General features: G+C 36.8%; 1 protein-coding gene across 2 annotated transcripts; it reads left to right on the forward strand.

The window, feature by feature from the left end:
- Window positions 1-249: 249 nt before the first annotated feature.
- LOC140242582 (profilin-4-like) lies at window positions 250-14,278 on the forward strand. Of its 2 annotated transcripts, none has more exons than XM_072322328.1 (5): window positions 250-313; window positions 9,558-9,686; window positions 10,969-11,103; window positions 11,802-11,907; window positions 12,791-14,278. In XM_072322328.1, exons 2-5 carry the CDS (start codon window positions 9,570-9,572, stop codon window positions 12,817-12,819), a joined length of 387 nt encoding a protein of 128 aa, XP_072178429.1. In that variant the 5' UTR covers window positions 250-313; window positions 9,558-9,569; the 3' UTR covers window positions 12,820-14,278. The 2 variants fall into 2 exon arrangements, with proteins under 2 accessions (XP_072178429.1, XP_072178428.1); XM_072322327.1 differs by lacking the exon at window positions 250-313 and adding an exon at window positions 8,191-8,314.
- Window positions 14,279-14,549: the final 271 nt, after the last annotated feature.

Below are 14,549 nucleotides of genomic sequence, written 5' to 3' on the forward strand. Positions count from 1 at the left end.
TCTTGAATTACCACTAAATTAGTCTTTGTGAAATACGTGACTAAATATTGCTCAGCAGGTTAGGAATTGAAATTAAGCAAGGCTAACCATAGAACTAAATTTTTAAGCAGTGGAACAACGCAGCGCTTCGCCCCAACTTTTTTGCGTGCGATCTCCTTGGAAATAACCTTTGACCGAAGGGCCAATTCTGCGACTGCAACTTCCGTCGGGTAAGAAATGCTGTCTGCTGCTGTATTTCTAACGTTGTACAAAGAAGCTTTTCAAAACTCGTGCTGTTGTCAGGCTGCCAGATATATCGATAAAGATTTTATCGGTAAGTTTGATGTGAGGTTACAATGTTGTTTGTCTGTAGTTATACTACGGCAAATAGTTAAATCATATTGTTCAGTTTGTCGAGTGGAAAATGATCGCGGTCGTGTTATATGTTGGCAAATTGTTGGTGATCGAGCTGCAGCTGTGCAGGGAGGGAGGTGCCACCTCCTCTCTCCCTGAGCTGTGCCTGAGTGTGCTGTGGATGGCTGTGTCGTGTGATCTGTGGAGCGAGCACGTTGTCATTGTCATTTCCATGGTGTGAGCGAGAGTTGCCATGTCAGGGCCGGCTGGGCCCAGTACAGACAGTGCTGGCCCCGCCCCGTGTTGAGCAGCTGCAGCTGCGGCACTCTGTATTACAAGTGACTTCTAACAATAGGCCCGTTCACAAACAACAAAAATCGAAATTTCAATCGCGATCCAAATTTCGATTTTTTTTCCGACCGTTCATACACAGGGAAAATCGTACTTCGCAGCAAGGAAAGAACGATCAGTGGCCAAACTGCGCATGCGCGAATCTTGCATTGATGACCGAAGACTGACCCCGCAGTCCCAATAGAGTTTCGCACGCGCTACGAACGATGGGATTAAAAAATAATACCGATTTCCGAATCTCGATCGCGCTCACACACACGACGCTTGGCGAAATAATCGCGATTATTCTGAAAAATCGCACTAATAGTGCGAGTTGGATCGCGATAAGGATCGCGGTAATTGGTGAGATTTTTCTGTCCACACTGGAAAAAATTTCGAAATTTTGATCGCGATAAGAAAATCGATTTTTAAATCGCACTTTTTCCCTTGTGTGTGAACGGGCCTAATACATAGGCGTATGGTTGAGGGGTCTAGATATCGCGCACGAAAATTTGAAATGCTCATATAATAGAAGTCCATAATCGTACCTGAATTTCTCAATGAATATCACGAAAATGCAGAAAAATCACCTCCCAGAATCACCTGATGATACCATGACGGAGTAGTGCGCTGTCGCCGTTTGTATGTCGGACTTTTTTTTATGCGTTCAATTTCTCGGGGTATGTAAAGATCGCGCAGCTGCCCTCTGTAGTTAAATGCGTGAAAGTGCCTGCCCCTCTGCGGCTGTAACGTGCTCCGGCTTTCGTAGAATATTTTTTCATTTGATATTAAATTTGTCCCTGTTAAGCAACAGCAGTTTTACCTAACTTGTGTATATTATTGTTATTATTATTATAGACACCTATGTGTTATTATTATTATTATTATTATTATTATTATTATTATTATTATTATTGTTATTATTATTATTATCATTATTACTATTATCACCACCACCATCATCGATCATCATAATCATCATCATCATTATCATTTTCATTATTATTATTATCACTTCCACCACCATCATCATTTTATCATTCTTTATCATTATTGTTATCATTGATATTTTCATAATCGTTAATGATTTTCAGTTGTAAAGTTTTCTTACAATATTTCTAATCACTTTAACCAATAATATACACGTAATATAAAATGGAAAAAAAGTAAAATATGAACATATATTGTGTGTGTGTGTGTGTGTGTGTTTGTTTGTGTGTGTGCTTACCCATTCGTCACCCTGTCATTTTAGTCACCCATTTGTCACACTCTCATCTAATTTGTTTTCTTCAGTATCATTATGGCCCTCCCCTGTCACAAATATATCACAAGTTAGCGCAAGAAATCACAAGCAAATTCAAATTGAAATCACACTTCAACTTCGATAGACTGAAATATTTATTCCTTTGTAATATTATAATCGTTGTGTTAAAATTTGACTTAAAACAACATTTATTAACAGTATTTCAGCGTAGCTGGCAGCATACATTGTTCTTGTGTATGATGACGTCACGTGGTAAATGATCGATCGAACAAATTACGAATTCTATCGACTACGAACGAGACAAGCGAGACGACACGTCTAGGCTACAACATCCTTAAGGGAAGGTAGGTTTGTACAAGGTAAAAAATTGGAAATTTAGTGGAAAATTTGTTGGAAATCAAAATTTCTTACCTGCTTCCTTCTCATGTTGAGCGGTAAGTCAGGTATGTTTATTCCATGGGCGTATCGGCAAATTTTGCGCTTAGTCCTACGCGTAATATCGCTTGCTATACGCAGTTACGCTATGCGCGATCATTAGGTCCCTGCGCGAGACCTAGTACCCTTACTATACTAGGTTATGTCTCTAGGCCTACCTGCTACTTCTAACTACTGAAACTGCTCTGTAATGCGTAGCAAACTTTCTTTCTTTCTTTTTTTTAACTAAAAGCATATAGACCTCTAACGTTACACTTTCTCTTGGAAAAAGAATTCTTTTAACTAAAAAAACCAGGACACTTTCTCTTGGAAAAAGAAGTTGTGGCTTCTTTTTGTAGTTGTACTGTAGCCTACATGGAGTGTAATCTGTACCGTTAGGCCCTACTAAATATCGTTAAGCTGTAGATCTAAAGTGTAGCAATGTAAACTTTGTATCAAGACTAGTAAATTATGGATGATTTCTGTGACAATTTATACCATCCCCCATGATAGGCAATGAGCATTTATAACAATATATTAATCATAATCCAAGGCTCTCATAATTACCATACATTCTAATTTCTATGGCCACATGGTAGATACATACATGGCTAGGTTCCAATAACCAGACGCCGTGCGCTAGCGACTTTATGTGTACAGTGACAGGGCTGTGTATAGTTAGGTTCCAATGTGATGCCTTTTAAAATTTAATGACCCACACATGCGCATGACCATGGCATGCATCCATTGCTTGATTGCTTACTTTGAGATTGATTGATTTTTCAGTTGGAATACTCTTAAAATAATTCATTAATAGTCTTTCCTCTGAGATAGAATTGCCCTTCATTTCATTTCCTTTAATGTTTAACAACTCTATTGATGCAATCCCACATTATGAATGTCATATTTCAAGTGCTTGCTTGATACATTCTTATCAGAAATCAAGGTTTAGAGTAGTGCATCTCAAGCCACTGAAAAATTATTCACATGCTGCATTGCAGTATCGAGGTGAAATTAGAGTTGGCAAAATGTTTTGGTAGAATAGTTTCATTGTTCTGGCTTCAAAATGTTTGAAGGATCTGTTGGGTGAAAAGAAACTTTGTATCCACTTTTGGTATGGGCGTCCAGCTACCGGTAATTGTATTCAAAGAGAAGTGTTGCCTTTATTTTCATTCTTTTTGCCTCCACATGCATTGCATACTATGCCAAAATGTAGTCATGATTTACCCAGGAATATGAGATACAAAAAAATATAGCAATGGAGATTACATTCTAATGTGAATACTGAGTATACTGCGTAGGTCTACTGTGCAGCATCTACATTCACAGGGTAAAACTGCATGCAGTTTAAGCCTGATGTTGTAAAGTGTATTTGAGACCACCTTAGTGCTAAAATAGAGGGCAAATATACATCGGGAAAGGACAGCAAACATTACTTCTTCTTCTTTTTCTTTTCTTTTTCTTTTTTACGTGCAGTTGTGTAGAATTAACCATCCTGCAATGGGAGACGTGACACATCTTGTTAAAACTGCAATTAGTGTAGGCCCTAAGGTGCAAGAGATCTAGGTGACTGGACATTTTTTTAAATTATTACAAATTTCAAAGCATTCTGTATAATCATCCTGTGGGTGTCATCACTGCTTGAAATGTTCCTTCATGCTTCCTTTCTAATTCAGTACAGTCACAAGAAGATGTCCTGACAGTGTTAAAAACAGAGAAAAGAGATATTTTGTTGTAGGCATGATATTTCTGATTCACAAAGTGTACAAGTCATGAAATTGTTAGAGATGCAAAAATGTAAATGTTAACCCCAGACCCTACATTCCTAGGTTTTACTGTCTTCAATTGACGCACAGCATTCAACAATTTTCTGTTTCTGTCCATATTCCCCCAACTTTAATTGTATGTGCTGCCACAAAGATAAAATGGAATTTATTCATTATATTCCATGCACGCTTGCCAACATTTTCATTTGAGAAAGCGATAGAATCCAGGCTGCCTATGCAAGCAGCGCTAGCGTGAATGCTAATAAAATCTCAGCAGTAGCCTACCGGCAAATACATGGTAAAGTGGCATTTAAGATGTTTCATGATGATTATACAGAAGTCTCAGTTGCCATTCATGATGACATTGATCTGTATTGAATGTATTGTAAGTGATGCATTAAAAGTGTGCCTTTGCAGTTTTCAAAAAGTTGCAAGAAAAAATACACTAAATGATTCAAAGCTTTAAAAAAAGAATCTATTGATGAGGCATCATGAAATAATGAATTAAAGATTAATGATTTTTTTTTTTAATGAATTAAGATATCTGATTTTAAGTACTAGCCTATTAGGTCCTTTAGTCTCCTACAACAACAGATGGCACCAAGTAATGTCAGTTACAAAGTAAAGTTTGCATTGTATACTGATGCTATTGTAGTGCATGGTGGAATTCCTGGTCGCAGTTAGATGGAGATCTACTTCAAGGCATAATTTACCATTTGCAAATGAAACAAAAACCCAGCATTAGTGCTTTAAAATAGTTCTAAAATGTCAGTTAGGGATAGAAACAACCACTGCAAAAATTTTATCGGTAGAATTGATGTAAAATATTGTTAAAATAATGTGAACAGTAGTTATAATAAAAATGTTTCCAGACTAAACTGTCTACAGTCTACTGTCTACAGGGTTTATTGAGGAAAAATACAGGTATACCTCCTTATATTTTAGGTTTTATCGCAAAAAATTTATGATAGGATTTTTTTGGCACAACAGACCTACACATAATGTAGATTTTGATGCAGATTAGCTGTTGTCTTAATGTGTATTGATTGTCATGCAGTAGTCTTATCTGTAAATCTATCAAGGAAATAGTTTTTTCAGAAGTACCTAGTATGACATGTACAAAGTAATGTCAGAAAGTACTAACTTTTTGTCAGGCTTTGTCAATTTTTGAAAACTCTTAATTGGTCTCTAACGCATCCTCCTTGAATCTCTCAATTGAAATTCCTGTGTTAGGATATAAGTGCCCCTAGTCATTATTAGCTTACTGACAATAGAGAGCTCTAATCCGCACTCTCTACCCGGGATTTCTATGGTTGCAAGAGATTGCCAAACTTCAAACTGTGTTAAAGGAATGGTCTGTGAAAAGAATGCCCCTAGCAAACATTTTTTTTTTTCTGTGGTTATACATGTAGTTCATGCATTTAGGTAGATAAAAATACATTTTTGTAAAAGGAAACATACCTCAAGTATGTCAGGTATCAATAGCATGCTCCTTTCTTGTTTCCAGTAACTGCTGATAATGTTGTTAACATTATGCTTTTCTCGGTTACAGTGTATTATTATGTCGAGCTCCCTTTCATTTTAGTGATAATCTGAAGAGGGCACGATTTGTATTTGTTGTGACACATAATCTTGCATTATTTGTGTTATTTTATGCTGTGATGTGCATTTTAATTCATGAGTTCTGTGATGTTCTCTTAGTATTGAAAAGTGTGGAAATATCTCTGTATGTCTTTTGCAATACTTGGTTTATCATTCAGTTGTGTGACTTGCTTTTGATTATAAATTGATCGATGGCATCATTTATGAAATAAGAAGAAATATCCTACAGTTGCTGTGAAAAATTATCTACGAGTCTATGAAGTCTCATGTAGTTTGTGTGGTGAATCAATTTAGTATGAAGATAAAGATCTGCTTTTGAAATACTTGTAGATGGCATTCAACCTTTAATGCTTTGTAAACAGTGATGTATGAGTACAGAGAGAAGGAGTCCTGATTGGGGCTTTGTGCTGGAAAACTATCCAAAGCTTTTTCCATCACTTCGCTGTACGGCAGCCTGTCGCTTGGAATGGCAGCTGAGTTCGCCAGTGGTCGTTGTTAGGTTTCAGAAGGTGTGCCATCACAGTTTGTATCGAGCTATCAGCTAATTTACTGCTAGCTTTCCAAGGAACTCAGGGAGTGGAGAAACCAGTGGTATATAAAGAGAATTTGTCATCATTATTACCTAGAGCTGCCATTGGGAGTCATATTAGATCTCATATGACATCAGATATCTACCAAGTTATCTTCATTCAACCATCCAGAGAGAGGAGATTCAAATATTACTCGATATCCTTCCCAGGCAACTTGTAGGTGGTGCCAGAATTTCTCCATTTAAAGATTGATTGTGTTATAGTATGAAAACATTGGAGGATGACAGTGGAGATGATGAAGTATCAAATCAGTCAGATATGAAGTGGCTGGATTCAAGTTTGCCGGTAAGATACGTTTCGGTGTATTGAAATACAAGAATCAAATGTAGAATTTCATTGTATAGTATGATGCAGAGAGTAGAAAAGAAGAGTTAAATTATTTTTGAAAATGCTTTTTTCCACTGCAAATGCAAAACTCCATAATAGAAAGCTTATTGAATCTAGAAGGGAAAAACTCTAAAAAAAACAAAAACAAAAAAACAAAAAAAAAAACAAAAAACAAAAACAAAAGAAGTCTGATTTCATCAAAACCCTCTGAACCCTCTGATTTCTTAAAAAGTAAAGAAACTTAGTCCACTTTATAAGTTGTATGTGTGTGTGTTTGTGTGTGTGTGCATGTGTTTGTGCGTTGTTGGTTGGATGTCAGTAGACGTATGGAAATTCACTGTTTCTTTATAAAAGGGTGAGTCAGTACTTGCCCTTGTTTCTTGTTTTGGGTTTTATTTTCTTTTTTCTTTTATTATAACTATCCATTCTAAAATGGGTTTTTAAAATGTTCCATTTTATGAATGGTTTATATGAAACAGAGAGAAGGGAATATTTTAACCAATGGTAAATGATTCCTTTCCTTTAAACAACCTTCAAACAACACATGATTCCTTTCCTTTTTCTCAAATTTTTATCATTTTCCAAAATTGTACATAAAGATGGAAAGTCAATGCATGAAAATCTGTTAATTACCAAGATGAATATTTAATCTACAATGTTCTTTTGAGTGTCAATTTATTTGTTGAATGAGAACAGAACTTTTTGAGAGCTGGGTGCTCAGTGTGTGTCATGATGCTCTCTGATTTGAGCTGTAGATTTTGTATGATATACTTCATCAAGGAGATATGAATTTGAGGAAGCCTGTTGCTGTATGATTTTTGCAGCACCACCTGGAAACAAACATCTTCTCCATGTGGGAATCCATGTGTGCTATTTGCAGGTTTGTTCTGGACACACACACAATTTAAGTGTGTCATATGTTATATAGAGGTGGATAAACATATTCCACTTCAGTTGTAGGCCTACAATTTTTATTGATGATTTTTATATGTTTCTTTGTGTAGTTGTATCATAAACTTAAAAAAACATGGATATGAATATTTCCACTTAAGAGAATATCCTATGCATTATATGCTATTAAAGTCAAACAGTGAAAAGTGAAGTAATTATTTGTTATGTACATTAAACAGGACAAAATGTACTCTCAGACACTTGAGCTGATGGAAAGATATCAATACTCCATCAACACTCCATCTCGTATTCAGCTAATTCCTTAAATAAGTATATATCCCTCAACATTTGTGGTAAAAGGTTGTGAATCAAGGGTCTATTAGGAAGGTTCATCATATTCTTAGAGGCTTTTGAGGTCTCTTTATAATTTCTATAGAGCTCCCCCACTCAGGAGCATGAGTGGATGAGGAGACAATTGATTCCAATGCAAGGGGAGCTCAACCGCACAATGACCTATTGAACCGTGCTGAGTGTATCACCAGGTAACTGCAAACAAGTACTGGAGCAAGTGGGTATGGCAGTCGCTCCATGCCTTAACACAGGTGGTGGTATATAGCTAAGCACTAGATGAGTGGTAGGCATGGTATATAACACAAATCTGGTGTGGAAACGTTGATGTTGCCGCAGAGGTGACGATGGTGGAGAAATCGGCATATGATCAGCTGGATAAGATCCAGGAATTAGTGAAGCTTGTGATAAACCATGTTGATCCTGAAGTACCTCACAGACCAGCACAGGTACTGAGTATACTTTACCTTTGTGTATCATAGCATGTACACATTGCCTACACAGTGTAAACAGAGTGACAGTATTAGAGGTTGGGTGTGAAGTGTGTGTAGGAGTTCATAAACTACTGGTTGCCATTGAGAGAGAATGTGGCAGAATGCTTTTATTTTTACCTGATGTAAATCCGGAATCTTAATTGATGTGTTTGTATAGAATGGATACATGCATCCCAAAGCATATTACCAGGTCACTCATTGTGTGTATCAATGTCTCCTCTAAATTGTGATGTGATTCTGCAGTTTACATGGCAGCAAGTGACACAAGAAGCTAGTCCATTCTTTCTGTCTTTTGGTTATATGATTCATGATTTATGGCAGAATTTCTAAGACCCTACACAGTAGGTCTTAGTTAAGAGTCATGCAGGTCTGTGAATACTAATGCCCTTCTGCTTCTAAACTGAAGATATAGCATGATTAGAAGGCTTCTACCAAACATTAGTATCGCTGAATGTGTCACTTGTTTTTTTAGTTGAAGAGCAGCTAGTGGGCCATGTGAGGATATTATGAGCACACATTTTAAGTTGCTGACAATCATGTACACACTATACAAATGACAAAACTACAGGGCATGTGTGTGAACACTTTGCATTGTAATTAATCCTGAATATTATTTAGTTTCATATGCCTTTATGTACACTGTATATTGTATTTGTATGTGCTAAAAAACTTCATCATCATCAAGGCACAAATTTCCTGTTTTTGACAAACATGTCTTTCCATAATGATAGACAATGGAGTTTACCTATCACATTAAATGGAACTTTCATTCTGTTACGTGTAGATATAAAGTTACAGAAATGCAATTAAATTAACATTTGATGCATCATTTCACCATCCTATGGTTTGATTGCCAGCATCAGGTATACTGTACGAGCTGAAATTTTCGCGGTGGTTTTATTTTCGTGAATTTCGCAAATTGCCTTTGAACCGCGAAAATTAACAACGCGCAAATAAGTATGTTCAGTTAGACCCTCGCAACCGCGAAATTAACAACAAGCGAAAATGTCCTCCGAGTAGCAATTCGCGAAAATATCTGTACGCGAAAATTTCAGCTCGTACAGTAGTTAACTTATGCTTGGATAAATGTTTTTTTTTTTTTTTTCATGATGTGGTTTTACAGGTATTATCAAGCTGCTAGCAATACAGTCTTCCTGAATTGTTTTACCCTTATTTTGTCTGCAATGTTCTTTGTCAGGACCGTGTCAAAATGAACCAACTACAGAATCTCCTCCACGATGCCCTGATTGCGACGGGTCATGTGGAAAACTGCGCTATCATCAGACGGAAGGACATCTCTTTGCGGGCCAGTTCGGCAGGCTTCACGGTAAGACTCCATCTTTACAATGCAGTACAGTGTCCCTGGCTTTTTGCCCTTCAAAGTAAAAAATCTGGTACCAACCTATGTTTTGCCCCTCTTCTTAGGATATATATATATATATATATATATATATATATATATATATATATATATATATATATATTGTTTTTTGTTTTTTTGTTTTTTGTTTTTTGTAGTATAAACCATGCTTTGGTAAACAATTTATGACCTGTCACCAAGAAAGCCTCATAAATCACCAAATTTTGATTTTCTTATTTGGATAACACTCTCCAGGCTTTACAGAAGCTTTCAAATGATGAATGATATCTCTGACTTAACCTTTAGAATGTAGATTACCAAAATACAAAAAGCTGTTGAGCAGTTTGAGGAAAATGTTATTGATATTTAGAAGCAGTCAAACAGGTAAGGGATTCTGCATCTAAACACCACCAATCACTTACTGTACACAGTACTTGAATAACTCCACAGATACATATACAGACTTAGAATGAAAAACATAACAAGTAAAAAATATTCAGAGAATTAGGAGTGTATCAAGTTCTTGTATTTCAGCCAAGTTGCCTTGTTTTACATGTTCCTGATCTGCAGTGTCTGTGACTTTTTTCTCAATATTGTGTTTAAGGGACATACACTTAATTAGGATAGATGCAGTCCTTTTTATATTAAAAGTACACTGTAAGTTACGGTGGAAGTGTAAAGCTCAGAGGAAAGGGTTGCCAACTTTGAAGCATGTTAGGCTTCCTTGTAATACTATCTACTTTTAAGTTACACATTGAATTGTCATCTTAATTTCCAAAGTATCCTTGCAAAGCTGGAATAGGAATGGGCTCACTTTTGTGTGTGTGTGTGTGTGTGTGTGTGTGTGTGTGTGTGTGTGTGTGTTTGTGTTTTATTTTTTCATTTATTGCATCTCTTACAAACTACAGTGTACTATATTCAATGTACAGCCCAAGTAGTCTGGACCCTTTGTCCAAGTAAGCTGGAAGGTACATTTTAGGTACATATTTAAAGAGCATCAACACTACAGCTGTAGATGGCAATTCCACTGCTCAGTTTGCCTGCTTTTTGCCTCTAGGGTATGCCAATTCCTTATACTGGTATACCAACATTCATGACAAGATAAGAATAAACTGAATACCAGGATATTCTGTCAAAACTGTCTGTATTTCTCATCCACTCTCCTTTGCCTTTTCTTCTCCTTTGTGGACAGTGTGTTGATTGGCCTACCCTTTTTTTTTTTATTCCTCTTCTTTCTTGTTGGGTGTAGTTGACCACAGATGAGATGCAGAAATTGATAGATGCCTTTAAGGACCCGCCAAGGACCAGGCAGGACGGTCTCTACTTCCACGAGAGACACTATAAGTGTGTGCGGGCAGATAAGAACTCCATCTACGCCAAGTGTGTGAGTACAGTACTACACCGTTGAAGTGGTGGGCTCAAAGGGAGGGATGTGGTTATTTTGTCCAAGAAAAGTAAAAACATTTCTTCTGATATCCCACAAAACTAATTTACCTTCATTATCTCAAGATCTCAATAACACTGTCTTTCATGAATGCACGCATGTCACACACTCCTTTCAGACTGGCATGTCAAAAGTTAAATTGTCAAAGAAAGAGGAAATGGGAACAATTGACTAATCTCACTCTTTACACTTGATTACAATGATTGCCGTCTTAAAGAAAAATTGGTACCTGCAGAACATATGTCATTTGTTTGCAGTTCATAATTGCTTGTGCAAGTTTGTCAGTACCAGTACTCTAAACAAGTTTATAAAAGCTCCATCAACAATAGTATACAGTTGTACAGGTAACTTGATCATCTATTGAACAAATTATGAAGATGTTAATTATCTGTCAGCCTACAGATATTGTTCAAATCTTGCCATAACAGCTGATCAGGGTAATTAACATTATTTATGCTATAAACTAAATCCCAGGTATGTCTTTGTTGCTTGTGTATTATTAAAGTCAATAATGTTAAATTTCAGTCAGTTGCTTCATACCTTCCCAGCATGAAATAATTCAATGCATGCTAATTGATCAGAAGATCACATCCCAATCTTACCTCAGATAATCTTCATGTCTAAAAATCGCAATGCAGGATAAAGTCGGGATGATCCTAGTGAAGACAGCCACACTCATTGTCATGGGAACGTACTCCGACAACATGTTTTCCAGCGTCTGTGTGGAAGCCATTGAGAAACTAGGTAAGACACTGCGCCAGGCTAGTTCCAAGATTTTCTAGCCTTTTCATACAATTAAAGCTTGAAAAGGTGATTAGAAAGCCCTTTACAAAGAAATGGAACTTCAGTTTGTAATTCCAAGGTATTTGCTGTTACCATAAAATCTTGTATACCTGTATGAAGTGTATTCCTTTCTGAAATGCAACTCTAAACATTTTAAATGGCAACAGCTATAGCAGCAGGTACGTAATGACCCAATGAGCTCTTAGCATCTTATTTGTTCTCATTTGTTCAAACGTTTGTATGCCTCTACTGTGGAATTGTATAAAACTCACCTTAAAATTTTACCAATGGGCTGAAACAGCCCCTATCATTCAATCCATTGAAGTGCTGAGAAAGGTAAATATTTTAGTGCTACACAAATGACACAATCATTTTATCAGTGTCATTTGTTACAATGGATCCCAGGAATGTAATTGTTATTTCTTTTATATCAGTTATTTGGAGTGCCTGTATGTTTGAGGGCAATTCACAGAGCAGTATTTCTTTAATGGCATACACATACAACCAATTCTAACTCAAACAAGGTGATCTTTATTCTTGAGATAGATTTGATACCTGTTGCATAGTCCTTTATATGTCTGCAAGCTGGTAAGAAAAGGAAATACATTCCCCAAAATTTAATCTGTATGCATTGGTTTTATTTCAGCTTCTTATTTTCCTTCAGGTGGTAGTGTAATCCTCTGTATGTACATGTATGTGTGTGTGTGTGTGTGTATTTGAAAAATCTCTCTTTTGTGTCATGTGTTTAGAAAAGTCAAATGGATACAGGTGACTGTGAAACATAGGCTCTTTAAATAGACGTTTATAATTTAGTTTTTGATCCTTTCCTTCTCCCCCGTGACAGCATCATACTTCATAGAAAAGAACAAATGAGGATCAACTCTGGTCCTTGAAAACTTGACGTCAGATCTGCTGGCAGCTCAAGTTTGGAAACTCCTCTTGGTCTGACTACCAGAGTGAAGAGATCCGTCCGTAGAACAGATCCGTCCGTCATGACACACCTTGCAGCCTACTGGCATCATTCCGTCCGGGGAAACCTTTGCTGTAGCGAGGGAGAGCTTTGCTTGGAAATCCTCAAAGGGAAAATGAGAAATTATCCAGGAGATGTTCATGATGCAAGAAATTTTGGCATGACTCTTTATGCAGATAAGTGACTGAATGATTACAGAGAGTCGACACTTACTGGCAAAGTCGCTTCATAGCAACGGCACACAAAATAATGGAGTGAATTGAGTCTTCTCAAAAACCTAGACAGTGTCACAGACTTTAGGGCGAGGGAAATGTATTCTCTGTAGAGGGTTTCTCATCATTATGACAGAATAGAGAAAGAAAATGGTAATACTGTTTTGATCGACAGGCAAATCATATAGAACTGCAGAATACTGTATGCTATCACATGATGTGTACAGATGAACGAATGTATAGTGATAACTGATATCACATACTAGTATGTAAGCGTACTCTTCATTTAGCTGTGTTGGTGCTGGTAAAGATAGCCTTGACATCTACACTATTGATTGGTACATTCAGTATTAAACCCTGCTTGCAAAAAGTTACAGCTGTCTTTCTATTTGCATGTAAACTTTGTGCATGCTCTTTTTTTTTCAGTAAAGGTAAAACATAGTTTCCGTAAGCCTGCAGAAACTGCCAATATTTGCTTTAAAATGGACACATACATGTATGCATGAGAAATGTGTGAAATAATGCTGTCATAACTTGGTTTTATTTGGGTAACAACAAAAATGTGAAATACTAGCCAACAATGTATGCCAATATTATTGCAATCTGATATGTTCGATCATGGTTGCAAAGTTCTTATATTTTATAATCGATAAGCGGTAATCTACAAATCAGGTCATAGTAGTATCCAACAGTCTTCCCTGTGACAGTGAATCGCATGCAGCTTGTTGGGAAATATGATTGCTAGGGCATGATCAATTATCTCTTAACATTCTACATACCCACTACTGAATGGGGAGAATTCTTCAGGCCTTAGAGTCATGTACTACGATTGAAATCATTTTACACTTTTGATCTCAAAATACTCTAAAACAACTCTGGAAATAGGGTCAACCAGACAAATTTCTTGGTAGACCCATTTGATATACAGTGTATTGCAAGCATATTCCAAATGGTGGAAGATAAATTTTGATCCCTTCTGAGAACTAAGTTTTACCTTTAAATGTCTTCTCTCCTTGGTCTTATCAGACCTGCATCAAGAAGTTCACAGATAGCAATAACTTTGTGTTTGTGACAGCTCAAAGCAGTTGGGTGGGACAGTTCTTAGCCTTGTCTCACACATTCATTGTTTGTCACATCATGACTTTCTGGGGTGGGGGGGGGGGGGTCAGCTGTGAGCAACCTGACAGACTTGCAAATCTTTAAAGAACATAAACTTTGTGCCAGCTATTCTTTCATTGCATCAAGCTACTACTGCAATGAAAGCATTGAGTCAGTATTCCACCTTGGATGTAGAAGGCATCATTAGTATGACTTGTGGTTTATTTTGATAATTTGATGTTTCATTCTTTTACCCAGTTTGAATAAGTTACACCAAAAATTGAGACACCGAAAGTTCCTCATTCCATAGGTTGTGCGAATGG

Source organism: Diadema setosum, chromosome 19, assembly GCF_964275005.1.
Source record: "Diadema setosum chromosome 19, eeDiaSeto1, whole genome shotgun sequence".
Classification (NCBI taxonomy): Eukaryota; Metazoa; Echinodermata; class Echinoidea; order Diadematoida; family Diadematidae; genus Diadema; species Diadema setosum.

Coding starts and splice junctions, on each gene's coding strand:
- LOC140242582 (XM_072322327.1), top strand. CDS start 8,213: ATGGTGGAGAAATCGGCATATGATCAGCTGGATAAGATCCAGGAATTA. Junction 8,315..9,557: donor TACCTCACAGACCAGCACAG/GTACTGAGTATA, acceptor GTTCTTTGTCAG/GACCGTGTCAAAATGAACCA. Junction 11,104..11,801: donor ACTCCATCTACGCCAAGTGT/GTGAGTACAGTA, acceptor ATCGCAATGCAG/GATAAAGTCGGGATGATCCT.